Source organism: Poromitra crassiceps (assembly GCF_964638095.1).
Source record: "Poromitra crassiceps genome assembly, chromosome: 1".
In the NCBI taxonomy this organism is placed as follows: Eukaryota; Metazoa; Chordata; class Actinopteri; order Beryciformes; family Melamphaidae; genus Poromitra; species Poromitra crassiceps.
The window spans coordinates 29,863,869-29,880,605 of NC_139623.1; the positions used below are offsets into that span (position 1 = coordinate 29,863,869).

Consider the following 16,737-nt stretch of genomic DNA (forward strand, 5'->3'; position numbering starts at 1 on the left):
AACGCTTAATTGCAAACGATTTTCCTAACCTGTGTGTTTTGCCTTTTCACAGAATGCTGGTGTCGATCGGTGAATCTTTTGGGGTACGTGTCGAATTTGTTTATTCTACAGCTCTATAACTCGACAGCATGTTAAAGGATAATCTCATTTAACAACTACAAACAGCAGTGATCATAGCCTCACTCGATGTGTTTTTGTTGTTTTCATGTGCAGCTATCCAATCGGTTCCAGAAGATCAACCAGATGGTCAACAGCAGCGATCGCTCCTTCAAGAGGACTCTGGATCTGGGCTCCCCTCCCAAGCCTCTGAAGAGGCTGCGCTTCGATGGTGATGGGCAAGATGAAGCTGACGGCAGGTTGGTCACAAGTGGTCTTATTTCCATGCAATTGCTTTGTTAATTTCACAAGTCAAAACCATACAAGTTTGGCACTATGCCAACCAAACAAGTGAAAATGATTCAGTGACATCATGAACAGGGAGCCTCGCTTCTTTATCTCTGTTTTTTTGCAAACATCAGAATAATAGCTAGTAGAGTTCTAATTCACTTCAATAGAGTAGTAATGCTTACTGGTTATCTGAATTGGTTTGGTGAATAAACTGTGTAGATAAAAAGGTGTATTCTTCAAATGAGACTGTACAGGGTGGTTTGTAATGTTGTGTTCACATGGATATTTCACAAGGATATTTCATATCTTACCTCAAGCACAAAATCTCTATTGCCAGTGGATTAGCAAAGTAGCCTACTATATAAATACTATACAATTCAAAAAGACAGATATTTATCCTTCTTTTTTTGTTTACACAGCAAAACTGGTGGAGATTCTACACTGATACAGAAGCTTGCAGAGATGAGTAAGTGAAATGTAGTTTTTGTCTTTTAATATTGGTGTGGCCCCTGGGTCAATTTCCCCTTTTTTTCTTTCTTTTTTACAAGGCGGATGTTTTGGGTTAGGTTGTTAGACCACCCACATCTGTGTTTTTATTTTACTGTACATCCCAGAACATGGCGCTAATGGTGTTAGCATTGTCCATCCACATACTGTTTAATGTTAGTATTTGAGCTAACGCTATTGTAACAAACTATATCCAGGATGCACATTGCACATGCAACATCACTAATCGACATATTTGGGTGATGTACCCCATCAAATTGCTGTAGTGGGCTGTTTTAAAGCTAGAGAAAAGTTTTGGTGTCATCTGAATGGAATAATTAATAAATTTGAATATGAAAAATATAAATGTTGGTCAAATAAACTTTGATTACCAGTCCTTTTCATCAAATTAGTAGCTATAATTGGGAGTGATGGTGTTACAGTAGGCTACTGGTAGAAGTGCACAGTCACAATCTGGCCCTCTGGTATTGAGGACATTTTTTGTGGCCCTCTCTATCATCAAAGTTGCCCATCTCTGACTTAAGGGTACTGGTATTGGTATTTTTAATAATGATGTTTCTGTATGTTCATCCAGGCTCCACTCGGAGTCGCATGCAGGAACAGAAGATGAAGGAGGACGCAGAATCAATGAAGGAGTAACTGAAGCCTACTGAACCAACCTGACCTGCACTGTTCGCCACAACGTGAACCCTGTACTTTCTGTTCACGTACCAAGTGAATCAAGAGGTTCCCTGTACATTTTGAATTGGATTTTAGTTTATATTTAACTTGTTTTCATAAACCATTTTCTTTGAGGAGTACTTTGTGAATATAGAGAACTTTCTCCTCCTCTTATTTTATTTTATTTGCTGATACTTTAACTGACTGTTTTAATGTAAGTAATGTTTTTTCCCCCTACATTGTCGAATTTGATTTGTGGGAGATAAAGTATGTTTGGTCATGTTTTAAGAGTGATATTAATTTGTGGATGTTCTAAGAAATCATTGTTTTCACTACATTTACTTTCACAAATACTCTCCATTGCCAATGCAGTGTGAAGACACTGCTGGTTTTCTTGTTGTGGAGTGTAAAATAACAGGTCGAGCTGCAGCTATCAGAATCTTGGAACTGTTGACCTACTTCTTTTTGACAGAGAAATTACAATTCTTAAAGGAACACTCCGCCCATTTTCAACCAGCTTTGTATCATTAGAACATCAGTAGTATATCAGAAAACTGTGAACGGTTTTGAAGTCTGTCATTTAATTTGACAGTTATTGAGTGTTAAAGTGTGGACCAGTGACATCACTGGTCCACACTAACTCAAATTAATAACTCATTAACTCAAATCAACTCTCAATAACTGTCAAACTAGATGAATGATGAATAGTTTGACAGTTATTGAGAGTTGATTTGAGTTAATGAGTTATTAATTTGAGTTAGTGTGGACCAGTGATGTCACTGGTCCACACTTTAACACTCAATAACTGTCAAATTAAATGACAGACTTCAAAACAGTTTACAGTTTTCTGATATACTACTGATGTTCTAATGATACAAAGCTGGTTGAAAATGGGCAGTGTTCCTTTAACTCAATCATGATGCAACATTTCAAGTGTTTTAAATCATGATCATTCACCTCAAAAAACGATACAGTAAATTGTCGGCCTCAGGGAAATCAAGATATGTCTTTTCCTTGCACCACTTTTCGTTTTAAAGTGATATTTTACTTGGGGATAATACTAACTTTAGCGTACATAACTTTGATTGTACGAGTTCAGGAGCAGTCAACTTCCAGCATTAGCCTCCCTGAGGATCGGCTGTCACCAACTTTCAGGCTTTCCCCAGTTGTCTATCAATAGTTGTAAATAGCCAGCTTTTATGGGCCAGTAAACAGAGAAATATGACCTGGATCTGCTTAGCTGTGTTTGTGTCAGGAGTATCATTTTTAGAAGAAATCACTCAGTGCTGATGTGGTTGACTGTTCATGAACTCCTAGATGCAAGTGTGTGCCAAAAAGTGAATAGTATACTCAATTGAAATATCACCATTCTGTAAAATTTACAATCACCAAAATTAATGGATTTTCTACAACATCTCTGTAGTTTGAAAGGACTTGGTCACAGTTAAATCAATGTTTCACTTTGGTATAAAGTTTAGTTCTATAGTAACTTTTGTTTTACTTCCAGGTGTCTAAAAACCATGCATACAAGGGGTCTGAAGGAACATTTGCTTGTGCTCTTGGTCTGATTTTGCAAGAAATATTATTGCCTAATTTGCAATTATTGGTAATGAGAGTTCCAGTGGTGAATACACACCAGATGGAGTGCATAAGGTCAGAGGTCACACCAGACCAGTCCAGACAAGCATGTTTATAAAGGTGGTATACCAAAGTGAAATATTGCTGTAAATATCAATCCGTTATCAGATTTCTTTTTTGTAAATGAAAATGTGTTCATAATTTGTACTTTATTGAAGTAGGTATTTGAAGAATGTAGTAAATATTTCTTAGGAACTATTTGTTTTTGTTTGCTTTTGTCTTTGTTGGAGAAAGAGGACACTACATGCATGTATTTTCTTCTCTTTGCTAATCCATTTTCATGAGTCACTTCCTTTAGCCCTGCCCTGCAGCCTACAGTAGCCAGAAACAGTGTGGACTTGTGATTAACTAGCTGATACATTGAAGAGCATTATGTGATCAGCTGGAACTGGGAATTGTCTTATCTGTGATCCTGTTGTCACCATCACTTTAGTCATGTTCTACTTTGGAATTTGTAAGTAAATATGAAAACCTAAGCGGTGTGTGTTTCATATGAGTCTGTTCATTTAAGGGTAATGTTATTTGTTGTGGGCTGCAGCTGCATAACCTAAGCTAACCGTCACCCTAACCATAGGACTGCCCCCCCCCCCCCCCCCCCCCCCCAGAAGTGTGTTAATGGTAGAGGGGGGGGGGGGGGGGTTACCGTAGTTCTGTTGAAACTTTTTTTAACACAAATATATACAGGAGAATCAAATTTGCATACAGCCTGAGAGTTAACGAGGAGCCCAGGAGTTGTGGAACTGGTGCAGATAATAGCTTAGTATTTGGGCACTTGGGGGTCAGCGTTATTTGTTTTTATTTTTAAACATTTTATCAGGGGAGAGCGCGAACGCAGTCCCCCATTGCCAGAAATGTGCAATGGTTGAGCCTCACCTGAGGTGAACCACCTTCTTGATCATGGTATCTCCCCTGCCAGGTAAGTATGAGTTGTACACGTTACACATCGTGGAGTCATTCACAGACACAATTACCGAATTTGGTCAATGATTATAGATCAGATCAGTAACAACCTGGACTTTGACAGCATCTGAATTGGATATTTTGCAAAGGCTGAACAAACGACAACAAACACCAGTGCTGTTAAATTATCTCACCCCGCCTCAGATTCAATTAATGCAAATTCAATGCAGAGAGGATTTCTTTAAATACCCTGATTCAATCAAGAGGTTGTCAACACATTTGAGTACTAATTTGATCTGAATGCCTATAGTGGTCCTTTCCCCCCCTCTACTGTGCAAAAACTTACATGCAGCACTTGCAGAGCCATCTTATTAAACAAGGTATTCAACTACCAGCTTAATGGTTATATGTTGTGGTGTTCAGGTGTGTCTCCATAGATGCAGTCGGTCTGTGGGAAAGCCCACAAAATATACGGCTGGCGCGCGAGTGGGGTAAGTGAGTGGGGAGGGATTTCCCCCAAACCCATCAGGACACACATGGGCGATGTGACATCTATGACTACAACACTTTGTAGAAAAAGCTGATTGCCAAATGGAATGATAACATAAATTGGACTAGGATGAAAGTACAGTCCAAATGAAAGAATGATTTTAGTTAAGGGGAGGCTGTCAGACACTGATGAGAAGAGACTTCAACAATATCAAACACGAGAGACTGTCTTAAAGTGATTCTTGCAAAGAGCATACTCCAAATAGGAGATTTAAAAGTAGGCTACATAAGTAAGCCTGAAGAAGACATGAAAGAAGCCCTGCACAAAGAGAAGAATAGATAGTGAAAAATAATCATTGTCTTTTAGGCCAACTTGCTGCTCCTTGTTTTTCCAGCTACTTGCAGCTCCTCTGGGGAGCGATGACAGCTGCTGCCTGTTCAGTAACAGCTTCCTTAATTGTATCATGGCACTGTTTCCACTGGGGAGTGCAGAGTTAATTCCTGTTTGAATGCAGGCACCGTCTCTGGTTTGGGCATAGTCAAGCATGAAACACACTGAAACAGTTAGGTTTTAATTGGCCTTACCCCATGGGGATTGAAATGTGTTATTTAGTTTGTGAGTACTGACTCCATGCAGTCAGCCAGCCAGCAGCACATGATCACAGGGCTCCAGAGCACTCAGTTGTCTCCTTACTGAAGATGTTTGTGCTATCTGCTTAGCCTGCTGAAATCTTCATCTCTGAACAGCAAAAATAGCTGGCAAAATATATGTTCTGTCTCCAGAGAATGTGATTCTGTTTTCACATTAGGATCACCACTCAAATTTGTGCTGACTTTATATCAGGAATGGAAAACCTCACGGTAAGCACAATTTTATTTACAGATAGTTTATAGAATTTATCATGAAATAGTTGAGTTGAGACTTGATGGTTGATGCAAAGTGTGTCATCATGAGGTTAAATCTAAAACTGGTACTGCAACTATTCTAGAAACCAACAGCTCTCTAATTCTTGCTCTATCACATGGGATATTTTGTATATGTTATTAATCAGTTATTTTCTTCAAACGATATTGACAATCTGTCATCAATGGTATTTTATATCATGCATTAATGTTCTAATATGTACATTATCACACTCCTGATTCTTCGCACTTCCCTTACCTGCACATTTGTATTGCCATTTCATCCACACAACCATTACTTCTTATTTAATCACATTGGCATAAAACAGACACCTACACATACTGGTGGTAACTGTCCTGTGTTTCTCTGTTTCCCTCAGCCAGAACAATGGCGCGAGATTGTGAACAAGAAGATGCAGTTCCCTCCGGAGCTCATCGGTGCCATCCAGGAAGGGAAAGCAGAGCTGGTGTGTGGACTGCTGAAGACGGGTGACGGCATCATCCGCCAGCTGGATGATTCTGAAGACCGCCAGTGGAGGGAGGCCCTCAACCTGTCCATCCGCCTGGGCAGCGAGGACGCCATGGACGCCCTCCTACAAGGTGTCAAGTTTGACTTCCGGCAGATTCACGAGGCGCTGCTCGTTGCCGTGGACACCAACCAGCCCCGAGTGGTCAAGCGTCTGCTGGACCGCCTGGACCAGGAGAAAGGCAACAAGATGGACGTGCGCTCCTTCTCTCAAGCCATCTTTGACCACTCTATTGACAATTCCCAGTTCGCTCCCGGGGTGACCCCTCTGACCTTAGCCTGCCAGAAGGACCTGTACGAAATAGTCATCATGCTCACACAAAAAGGTCACGTCATCCCGTGGCCGCACAAGATCTCCTGTGCCTGTCTGGAGTGCCGTAATGGCAGACAGTACGACCTCCTGAAGTTCTCCTTGTCCCGCATCAACACCTACCGTGGCATCGCCAGCCGTGCCTACCTGTCCATCACCTCAGATGACGCCATGCTCAGCGCTTTCGGCCTCAGCAAAGAACTCCGCAAGCTCTCCAAGAAAGAGCCAGAGTTCAAGGTGTGACGGCGCTCACAGCTATTCCCACTCTCAGTTCAGGTGGGGTTGTTTGTGGTGTTTGACGATGACGCTGTGGTGCCTCTCCTCCTCAGCCTCAGTACCTGGGCCTGGTGGAGCTGTGTCAGGAGTTTGCCGTGGAGCTGCTGGGGATGTGCCGCAACCAGAGCGAGGTGACCACTATTCTGAACAGCGCCGGGGATGAGGGCCAGGACTCCCTATCCCAGCAGGCCTTCGAGCAGGGCATCCCCAACCTGTCCCGTCTGCGGCTCGCTGCCAACTATAACCAGAAACAGGTAGCTATAGAGGAACTTTTTTATTTTTTCCGGTTTTCTCCCATTTTCTCCCCAATTGTACTTGGCCAATTCCCCCTGCTGTCCCTGTCATTGCTCCACCCCCTCTGCTGATCTGGGGAGAGTTGTAGACTAGTACATGCTTCCTCCAATACATGTGCCAGCTGCTCCTTTTCACCTGACAGCGAGGAGTAGCGCATAGGACTAGCGCATAGGACGTGTTGCGTGGGAGGATCACAGTATTCCCCCCAGTTCCCCTCTCCCACAAAGGGGGCCCCGACCAACCAGAGGAGGCACTAGTGCAGCGAAAAGGACACCTACCCCACCAGCTTACCACCCGCAGACGCGGCCACTTGTGTCTGTAGGAACATCTGACCAAGCCGGAGGTACCACTGCCGGGAATTGAACCCGGGTCTGTGGTAGGCGAGTGCTTTGATCTCTACACTACCCAGACGCCAAGGAACTTGACAGAGAAATGAAGACATTAAGATATATACTGTGCCATATTTCAGTGGTTCCCACCCTTTTTTGTCTTATCTGCCCCTTGAGATGTTTTGCCATGCCAATAGTACCCCCTCATTCCTGCGTGTTCTTTGCAGCGCATAGAAAACACTGTGGCTGCGGTGGATCCACAGACGTACAAGTAAACCCATACAGAATATATCTGTCACTGAACTGCTGCTGTTTGGGGTTGGACTCTTTTTTCCGTTTGTCATCAGTTTTCAGTTTTCCCTAAACCTGAATCCGGAGTGACAGCAACTTGAACGTTTGAGCCATTTATCCATAGTTGCTAGCTTAGTTGAATGGCACGCACTCCGCTCAGTTTTGACATGCGTGAAAGTGACCTCTTCACAGAGTAGTTGACACCTGCTGGGGGGAACTAATCATGTACCATTTTAGCAGCAATGGGCTTATGAAATAACTTGGACCCCCCCCCCCCCCCCATTTTGGAAATAAATTGTAATCCCCAATCCAGCGATTCCTAACCTGTGGGCATGAGTGGGGGGGGGGGGGGTATTATTATGTATGAGAATGCATTTCTCCATTGTTGAATGATACCATTATTTAATTTGTAATAAATTAATTGTTAATTAGCCTATTGTAGACAGACCCTCAATTTTAGTTAATGATTTCTCTGTGGTGCTGATGGACAGCTCCTTTTTTTTCTTTCAATATTTTGTTTTTATTTTTCAATTTTTAGAACAGACAAAAGCAAAACAAACTCAGACACACATATAGGCCTACACAAAAACAAAACAAAAAAACAAACAAAAACAACAACATACCAACATGACATCACTATAACATGCTACCGGCCACATAAGATACATAAATGCTTACAAGACATGCTGTACATGAAATCCTATGCAGGGAGTCCCTGAGAAGTCAGCTGGGCGAGTTACTCGTTGTTTCTGTCCTCATCAAAGTAGGCCAGGAACGGGCCCCAAACAGTTGAGAACTTCCTATTGTGAGTTGGTCCTCAGAAACCGGAGCCTCTCCATGCGCACGACCGAGACCATGTCCGCCAGCCACAGCCGAAAAGAAGGTGGAGAGTGGGATTTCCACTCCTTCAGAATGAGTTTCTTGGTGACGATCGTCCCCTGCGTCAGAGACTGTTGCACAGCCGTAGGGAGGAGCAGAGAAGATTCAGAACAGCCGAAGATGGCAAGTTCCGCCTCCGGCTGAAGAGTTATGGACAGCTCCTTTTATCGTTAAAATAAAAAGTGCTCTGAGAACACATTATTTGGCCTCCATACTGTTTACGCTCATATGTGGGCCACGAACATTTTTGAGATTTTCAAGTGGGCCATGAGTCAGAAAATGTTGGGAATGGGAACCACTGCCCTGATCTTTCCATGTACCCCCTGCAAGCTGCTCAAGGGATACTTGAGGGGTACCCAACCCCTGGTTGGGAGTCACTGTCATAATTAATTGCTCGTGTACGCATTTATGTCTCTCTCTCTCGTTAGCAGGGCTTGACAATGGGTATGAATGTCCATGACCGGTCGGTTTTGTTTTGTTTGGTGTTGCTGTGTTGACAATCTTTTCTTTTTTTTCTTTTTTTTAAGGGGTTGCATTGGTTCTGAGTTCGTGTTTTGTGAAAATTGTTTGTCCTCTGCCATGATGAACATGTCGTAGGTAGAGGTTTCATTAAAGGCTTGTTAAAACTCAAACTCTCACACGTGCAGTTCGTGGCACACCCTATCTGCCAGCAGGTGTTGTCATCCATCTGGTGTGGGAACCTGGCCGGCTGGAGAGGCAGCAGGACGGCCTGGAAGCTGTTCGTCTCCGTGGGGATCTTCCTCACCATGCCTCTCCTCTGCCTCATCTACTGGATCGCACCAAAGTCAAAGGTATATTACCCCCAAAATCACCATGCTGCGATAACTTGTTTTTTTTAATAGAAAGTAATGCTGGTCAGGTGTTGGTAAAGTTGTCCACGATGCCTCAAGATCTTGACGTCATGTTTTTGTTTTGTACCAGGTAGGGAAGCTACTAAAGATTCCTGTGATCAAGTTCCTGCTTCACTCAGCCTCCTACCTGTGGTTCCTCATCACATTGCTGGGAGAGTCAATAACCATGGAGCTGTATCGAGACAAATTTGCTTCACGCCAGCAGAACATCCTGCACAGCTCATTCCACATGGTGTGGGTGGTTGGTAGGTTCACCGTCTCCACTGGCACCTGTAACAAACTCATCCCTGAAAATGGTTTGACACATGTTTTAGGCTCCATGTTGTGCTGTCTCATGTAGGGTTCTTCTGGTATGAATGTAAGGAGGTGTGGATTGAGGGACTGCGTAGTTACTTCCTGGACTGGTGGAACTGCTTGGACATGATGGTGCTCAGCATGTACCTGGCCTCTTTTGCTTTGCGCGTGCTCATCATGCTCAAAGGCCACTTCCTCTGCCACGATCCTAGCGGAGAGGAGTGTGTCTATTTCACACAGACAGGTGAAGAAATCACATAGCTCATCCTTTTAGAAGTTTGAACATTTCTTATGCTGAACTGATCTGTGCTCTCCCACAGTGCGTCAGGAGTGGCATCAGGAAGACCCCCAGCTGATCGCAGAGGTGTTGTTTGCAGTGACCAGCATGTTGAGCTTCACCCGGCTGGCCTATATCCTGCCAGCCCAGGAGTCTCTGGGGACGCTGCAGATCTCCATAGGGAAAATGATTGATGATATGATGAGGTAAGAGTGCTGCCTCAACAACAACAACTCAGTCTATATTTGTACCTCCTGCATGAAAAACGTTGTATACAGATTTGTGTGCAATGAAGGAAATTCATTGCACACTATAACACACCAAAGAACATTCGCAAGTCAACAACATTGGTAGCTATTACTTAGTACTGGTGTGATACTGCTGGGTATATACTACTTTACAAGACTGTTTTTGTTTGTTTGTTTTTTTAGATTCATGTTTATATTAATGATCATTGGAACAGCCTTCCTCTGTGGCATCAACAACGTCTATGTTCCTTATGTCCTGTCTCCACATCTTGGCAGGTATGAATATAAGATCTTCAGCTACCTAGATACTGTTCATTCAACTCAGTGGTGCTAAATCAAAACTATGCTGTCATGGTTAGAGAGGTGACTGAGAGAGCACAAAGTTGCTGATTACAGCATACAGCTTATTTATTATTAACTGTTCATTATTATGATTACAGCATACAGGTTATTTATTATTAACTGTTCATTATTATGATTACAGCATACAGGTTATTTATTATTAACTGTTCATTATTATGATTACAGCATACAGGTTATTTATTATTCACTGTTCATTATGATGGAATTACTGATCATCATGTTTAGCATGAACATAGGCATTTCACTGGTACGCCGTTGGTGTCTGCAGCTTTAGTTTTATATTGGTCAGTGTGTCATTACAAAAAGAAAAATTCTCACTGAAATAAAAAAGAAATAAAGAAAAAGACAAAAGACGAACACAAAAATGTAAACTGAGAAAATTGGTTACACTGTAGGCTACTATCTCTCCAATTGTGTTTTGTGAAATAAGCTTATTTTCATACATTTGATGTTACCTGATTTAGAGAGGTTCCTGGGAGGTTAGTGTGACTTTCGGTGAGGCCTACATGAAGGCAGTAAACCTGCTATTAACAAAAGGAATATGTATAATTGTGACAAGTACAGTACTTCCAAAAATGTTGAAACCACACAAAATAACATCGCAAACCCAAAGGAAGTGGCACAGTTCCTCCATATTATTTTTCTTCAGCTTGCATTTGATTCAACCATAAACACGTTTTAGAAATAAGACAGTGGTTCCCAACCTTGGGGTCGCGACTGAAATCTAAGAAATAATAAAACTACCGAAGAAGATTAAGGCCATATGTGAAAAATGTATTTGAGTTCTGAGTTTAAGTCAGGATTCTAAGAATAAAGTCCGAATTCTGTGGAAGTTAGAATTCTGGGTTTTAGAATTCTGAAAAAAAGAGTCTGAATTCTGAGATTAAAGTCAGAGGGTTTAACCTACAGAAGGTTGGGAAACCCTGAAATAAGAGTTTGTCATCATGCTAATACTCTTAACCCGACTCCTGCAGGTTTAATGAGACCTTCCGCTTCCTGTTCTGGACCATGTTTGGCGTGGCGAACCAGGACTATGTGGACATGCCAGAGTTTGTGGTGGCAGAGTTTGTAGGCAGGATCCTGTATGGGATCTTCACGCTCGTCATTGTGATCGTCCTGCTCAACATGCTCATTGCTATGATCACCAACTCCTTTCAGAAAATTGAGGTAAGTTAAAGAGTCCCATTCGGGTGCAAAGAGATGCTTTCATGTCCCGCCTGCACATTTACAGCACTCACTCTTCTCTAAAAGAAGTAAGCTAAGAAAGGCACTGACATCCCATTGATTGTATCCTCAGGATGATGCGGATGTAGAGTGGAAATTTGCCAGATCAAAGCTGTATCTCAGTTACTTCCGAGAGGGCCTCACCATGCCTGTGCCCTTCAACATCATCCCCTCTCCCAAAGCCGCCTTTTACTTAATAAGGTGAGATACAGTATACTGTCTGCTGCCAATCTTCTCCAAGAACATCTTCAAAACGCCTTCAATCTGCAAGGCAAGTTCCTTGTTCATTTGTTTTTTAATTCTGTTCCAGGGGAATCTTTAGGCGAATCTGCTGCTGCTGTAATCATACATCTGAGAAAGAATATCCGCAGATAGCCTCTATGGTACGTTTCTGTTTATTCCTAACATAATCAGTGCAATTATGCTGCTGTAAAAACACTGTGCAGTAAAAACACTATGAATCTAGATACCCATTGTTGTTGTTGTATTCTGTAATATGTATGTTAACATTCAGTCCAATGGGAAGGGGGTGAATGGCGGGGGAGGTGGAGAGAGCGAGATGTCATACCGGGAGCAGGTGATCGGAGCTCTGGTTCAGCGCTACATTGAGTCCGCTCGCCGGGAGTTTGAGGAGACCAAAAGAAAAGGTAGCCATTACACTGACTTGCATAACCAGTTACAGGTTGTCCCATCCCTCCCATCTTTCCAGTCTGTTAATTATATCTATCTATCTATCTATCTATCTATCTATCTATCTATCTATCTATCTATCTATCTATCTATCTATCTATCTATCTCTATCTCTATCTCTATATATATATATATATACATTTGGCAATGTGGGCTTTTTTTATCCCACTGATGATGTCATCAGTGATGTCATGAGGGGGCACACACACACACAAGGCATTGTGACATCACTGATGATGTCATCCGTGATGTCATAAGGGGTCGCACACACACACTTCCGCGGCATGTAAACTTAAGGGCAATAACATTTTGTGAGCAACACACACCCGCCTGCGCGCGGCAATAGGGCAGGCGAGGCAACGCAGCGGCCGAGCTGTGTATGCGAGCTGCAGGGCAGGCGAGGCTAGGAATCGAGCGCGCGAGGTGCCTAGTCAGATAAAAATACAAAAAAAGGAAACAACTATTTAACAGAGCAGCACAGAATTTGCAGTAATATTGAGCTACCGTTGTTGAATATAGTTTAAAAAATAATGTTCCTTTATTTTATGAGTTTTTTTATTTTACACTTTATGAGTGTGTCACTGCAACTTTGGAAGAGTCTCAAGAAATCAAGAAAACAACAACTTTGGTTTCCACGTTCCAAGATGAGTTTGACACCATAAATTAGGTGCTGTAGTAACACTCACCTGCAGAGCAGGATAAACAGGGTGGTAAAATATAACTGGGTTCGTGCGGCCCCAACCCCATGGTACACCTCCTGCTACCTTGGTGATGCTGCAACACTGTGAAAGGGTTTGTCTCATTAAATAGGAAACATCCCATATGTTGTTCAAGCCAACAGCCATAGAAATACAGTTATTTAGCATTAAATGCCTACTTGCTGTATTGTGATTGGTTTATTCCTCCCTCAGACATCGGTAACCGGATCACAGAGCTGAGCAAACTGGTCGGCAGACTGCACAATGAAATGAAACTTGTCCAGCAGCTTCTGGTGGATGAAGGCCACATTGCAGGAGATGGACCCAGCAAGGATGGCTCCTCCATCCTGGGGAAATATATCATCGGTGCCAAGAACAATTTCCGGGGTTTTAACAGCAGACAACAGGGCAAACACACACCGCTTCAAGTCACAATGCACAGTGGAGGGGAAGAGGGGGCGACGCAGCCACACAGCGAGCTGGATGAAGAAAACCTTGAATCAGCCAATGCAAAGCCACAGACAGACATGATGCAGGAGGAACACAATGAGGTGGGTGAATGCAGAGCGGAGGGATCAGAGCAGGCAGCAGACTCTGATGTTGTGAAAATGGAAGAGGGCAGAGCAAAAGGAGAGAAGCGGATAGAGGGAGAAGAAAACGTCTCACCTGAAAAAACTGAAAACACCGACATTGAGGTGGAAGAGAAGGAAAGAAAGACAAGTTTTGTAAAGGAAGTAGAAGAAAAGGCAGAAAGCGATGGCCCCCAAGCAGCAGGTGTCAGTGTCGATGATGAAAAGACAGACATAGCAGACGTGAAAGAGGTAGAAATGAAGATCAAAGACATGGAGCTAAAGGAAAAAAAAGTGGAGGGGAGGTGGAAGAAGGGCAGAAAGGTTGAGCATAATGCAACAGAGGTGGCCGGTGTCAGGGAGACTACTGAGAAACCTGGAGCCATGAAAGTGGTTCCCTCCCCAACAGGCAGCAGCAGCTCCCAGGACACAGGCTTTGGTTCCCAGGAAGGGGAGGGATCCATCGATGGGTTAAGACCTTAACCTCAGTGGCACTCCACTTAAAGCAGTGGTTCTCAAACATTTTCACATTCAAGGAGCCCTAAACTGACACAAATTAGACCACGGACCCCCATCTGATAAAATGTTTGGTTTTCGATGTTTTCATATAGAACGTGTATAAATCCCATGAAGAAAATAGTCATACATTCTGTAATTGTGTTACTTACAGTATGCATGGAATTATAGTGAAAATAAATTATTCGCCTTTTTGCTGGGGACCCCCTGCAACCCCCTCAAGGACCCCTGGGTGCCACTTTGAGAACCACCGACTTAAAGGACAACACTGACTTAAAGGACAACACTGACTTAAAGAACAACACTGACTTAAAGGACAACACTGACTTAAAGGACAACACTGACTTAAAGGACAACACTGACTTGGTGGAAGTTTGGTGATGAGAGGATTGGCGCCAAAATCATCTCTGTGTCCCCAGTAGATATAGCACTGTCTGATGTGCATGTAGATATAGCGCTGTCTGATGTGCATGTAGATATAGCGCTGTCTGGTGTGCATGTAGATATAGCGCTGTCTGGTGTGCATGTAGATATAGCGCTGTCTGGTGTGCATGTAGATATAGCGCTGTCTGGTGTGCATGTAGATATAGCGCTGTCTGGTGTGCATGTAAATATAGCGCTGTCTGGTGTGCATGTAGATATAGCGCTGTCTGGTGTGCATGTAGATATAGCGCTGTCTGGTGTGCATGTAGATATAGCGCTGTCTGGTGTGCATGTAGATATAGCGCTGTCTGGTGTGCATGTAGATATAGCGCTGTCTGGTGTGCATGTAGATATAGCGCTGTCTGGTGTGCATGTAGATATAGCGCTGTCTGGTGTGCATGTAGATATAGCGCTGTCTGGTGTGCATGTAGATATAGCGCTGTCTGGTGTGCATGCCAACTCTTTAGCATCCAGTATGTTAAATAATCACAGGTGACTAGCATTATCTTTAAAGTATGCAGATAGGTCACTACATGTCTGAAAAGGGCTAGAAAGAGCTAGTGGAGACGCAGAGATGATCGATTAAGGTCAAACTCCCAAAAAGTCTGTGTTATAGTCATTCAACATGTTGAAGTCAACTTAGCGATCAGTTTACCATAGCACATAGTCACATACAGCAATTTTACATTGATACACCTGAGCATCTGTGGCAGCCAAGTAGGATTAGTTTGCAATATGAAAATCCATCTTAAAATATAATCAATAATATATTAGTAGTAAACCCATAAAATGGCATGTGGCGCTTCATTAGCCTATTTCACTTCCCACCCAAGTCACCCATTTTGTCTCTAAAAGGCAGGAAGTAAAACAGGTGCAAGCAAGACATTGATTAGGGCCCCAGCATGGAACACCTAAATGGACTGGGAGTTGGAAACCCTCATTTCAGTCAGGACCACTTTAGTAAAAAATACAGGACCACTTTAGTTCAAATTAAAGCTTTTATTTGCTTATATTTGGTAGTATGGCTCTGTTCCAGAGGCTCCCTGCCCTTCCATGAGCACCGTGGAATAGCCTTAAAGCAAGGAGATACCGCATGAAAGGAGGAGCTGGGGAGGAGGTGGGTTGCAAACAACTTGCAGAGGAAGTAGCAATGTTAGGCAGGCAGACTGAAGCAGATTTAAAGAGGGCACCCTGTTTGAGTTGAGCCAATTGAATGCGTCAGCTGAGCCGTCAGCTCATGTGTGATGAACTGGACGGACAAACCCATCTTTATTTGTCACAGAAACACACCCAACACACGCATGCAGCCAGCCACACACACACACACACACACACACACACATGCTGACAGGTGGCCGGTGAAACAGTCTCTGCATTTATCCCATCCAGGCTTGTCCTTCCTCCAGGGGGCAGCCAGGAGCAGTGGGCAGCTTTCTTGTACAGCGCCCGGGAACCAACTTCAAATGTTGTTTTTAGGGGGGGGGGGGTCCATATCGATGTTGTATGGAGGAACCCCAGGGGAGCACGGGGAGAACATGCAAACTCCACACAGAAAGGCCCTTTTGACAAGATAGCCCACCTGGGCATGAGCACTGAGGACATGGGGGGGACACACCCCCAGCGCCCACAGTGTCTCAGGCGGGAATTGAACCCAGGACCTTCTAGCCGTGAGGCGACAGCGCCACCACTGTGCTACCGTGCCACTGTTTGTTTGAGATCACCTCCTAATCAGCTGTGGGCTAGGTTTAAGCAGGGCTTGACTACGTGACCTGCCTGAACTACTGCAATGCTCCATTAGTGTTCTGCTTGCACCTGTTTCACTTCCTGCCTTTTAGACACAAAATGGGTGAAGTGGGTGGGAAGTGAAATAAGCTAAAGGACTCGGGGAAATGCCTCAAAGCATTGTGGGTTTGAGTCAGGTTTGAGTCCAGTGGGGTACCGCCTCTCTTCACTGCCACTTCAAAGTGTATTGGTCAATAGAAGTGGAAACATGTCTGAAAAATAACTTCTATGAGAACCTCCCTATAGGACAACCTGGTGACTGCTTTCCTTTATGCGACATTAAAATGTCACAAGATGCAGAAAAAGTAGTTTTATGTTGAGTTGTTAAACTTTTGTAGTATAGTTACCTTTTAAAACAATTAAAACATTTGAACATACTTTTTTCTGTGTCT

At 43.3% G+C, this 16,737-nt stretch overlaps 2 protein-coding genes across 2 annotated transcripts in view; both read left to right on the forward strand.

Annotated features, from left to right (window-relative positions):
- rb1 (retinoblastoma 1) overlaps positions 1-2,111 on the forward strand; it is a 36,407-nt gene extending 34,296 nt beyond the window's left edge. Inside the window, exons 24-27 of the mRNA XM_083646823.1 lie at positions 53-83; positions 214-356; positions 807-853; positions 1,469-2,111. Coding sequence (XP_083502949.1) covers positions 53-83; positions 214-356; positions 807-853; positions 1,469-1,533 — 286 coding nt within the window. The 3' untranslated portion in view covers positions 1,534-2,111. The remainder of the gene's footprint in view (positions 1-52; positions 84-213; positions 357-806; positions 854-1,468) is intronic.
- Positions 2,112-5,427: 3,316 nt separating this feature from the next.
- Positions 5,428-14,107, forward strand: LOC310779247 (short transient receptor potential channel 2-like; the record flags this gene model as incomplete). The annotated part of the gene is made up of 13 exons (XM_083639762.1): positions 5,428-5,442; positions 5,865-6,557; positions 6,650-6,850; positions 9,037-9,201; positions 9,332-9,506; positions 9,602-9,799; positions 9,876-10,038; positions 10,264-10,356; positions 11,418-11,610; positions 11,741-11,868; positions 11,978-12,050; positions 12,182-12,314; positions 13,269-14,107. 13 exons carry the CDS (start codon positions 5,428-5,430, stop codon positions 14,105-14,107), a joined length of 3,069 nt encoding a protein of 1,022 aa, XP_083495888.1.
- Between the last annotated feature and the right edge of the window lie 2,630 nt (positions 14,108-16,737).